Source organism: Dipodomys ordii, unplaced genomic scaffold (assembly GCF_000151885.1).
Source record: "Dipodomys ordii isolate 6190 unplaced genomic scaffold, Dord_2.0 Scaffold26, whole genome shotgun sequence".
Classification (NCBI taxonomy): Eukaryota; Metazoa; Chordata; class Mammalia; order Rodentia; family Heteromyidae; genus Dipodomys; species Dipodomys ordii.
Window position 1 is genome coordinate 11746091 of NW_012267242.1, and position 960 is coordinate 11747050.

At 47.6% G+C, this 960-nt stretch overlaps 2 protein-coding genes across 3 annotated transcripts in view; one reads left to right on the plus strand and one right to left on the minus strand.

Annotated features, from left to right (window-relative positions):
- Cdc42se1 (CDC42 small effector 1) overlaps positions 1–300 on the minus strand; it is a gene marked incomplete at its 5' end in the record, with an annotated part of 31784 nt that extends 31484 nt beyond the window's left edge. The window contains one exon of the mRNA XM_013015006.1: positions 172–300. Within this exon, the coding sequence (XP_012870460.1) occupies positions 172–300 (129 nt within the window). The remainder of the gene's footprint in view (positions 1–171) is intronic.
- Mllt11 (myeloid/lymphoid or mixed-lineage leukemia; translocated to, 11) overlaps positions 1–960 on the plus strand; it is an 11067-nt gene that overhangs the window by 3837 nt on the left and 6270 nt on the right. The window lies entirely within an intron of this gene.

Here is a 960-nt window from a genome sequence, read left to right on the forward strand (position 1 = left end):
TTTTTGCTTATGTGGTGCTGAGGAATCGAACCCAGGGCCTCAGGCATGCAAGGCAAGAGCTCTACCACTGAGCCACCTTCCCAGCCTAGAATCTAAGATTCTTGCTTCCCTATTATGTTATGCCTCTTGCTTGATCTTCCTAAAAGGGTCCCAGTCACATTTCCTCATTACCATGGCAAGTCCATCTCCAGCCCCCATCTCCCCAGAGCCGATGTGAGTCAGGTGGACAAAATTCATTGGTTCCCCAATCATGGTGCGGTCAATCCGTCTTCTCTTCTTCTTCTGCTTGGAGAAGATAAGAAGCAATCAGGTAGGTAGCCCCATCTCTAGTTACAGTGGAGAAAAGGGAAAGAGCCTTAAAAAAATCACTTAAGGAAGAGCTATGGGGCAGGTGGGAAGAGGGGATGTGGTACTGTAATAGGGAGGTTACTAAATAAGAAAGATTAAATTAGAACAACATGAAGAAGAGCAGAGGGACCAGAGTTACAGGGGCAGTACTTGGAGAGTGAAGTAATACTACACAAAGAAAGGACCTGGAAGCTGGATGCCAGTGGCTCACGCCTGTAACGCTAGCTACTCAGAAGGCTGAGATCTGATGATCATGATTTAAAGCCAGCCCAGGCAGAAAAGTCTGTGAGACTCTTACCTCGAATTAATGACCAGAAAACTGGAAGTGGTGCTGTGGCTCAAGTGGTAGAGTGTTCACCCTGAGCTGAAGAGCTGAGGGATGGTGCCTAGGCCCAGAGACCAAGCCCCACAACCACCACCACCAACAACAAAAAGACATGACATGCCAGCCTAGACAGGAAAGTCCATGAACGTCATCTCCAGTTAACCACTTCAAAAATCCAGAAGTGGAGCTGTGGCTCAAAGTGGTAAAACGCTAGCCTTGAGCAAAAAAAGCTTAAGGACAATGCCCAGGCCCTGAGTTCAAGCCCCACAGCTGACCAAAAAAGAAAA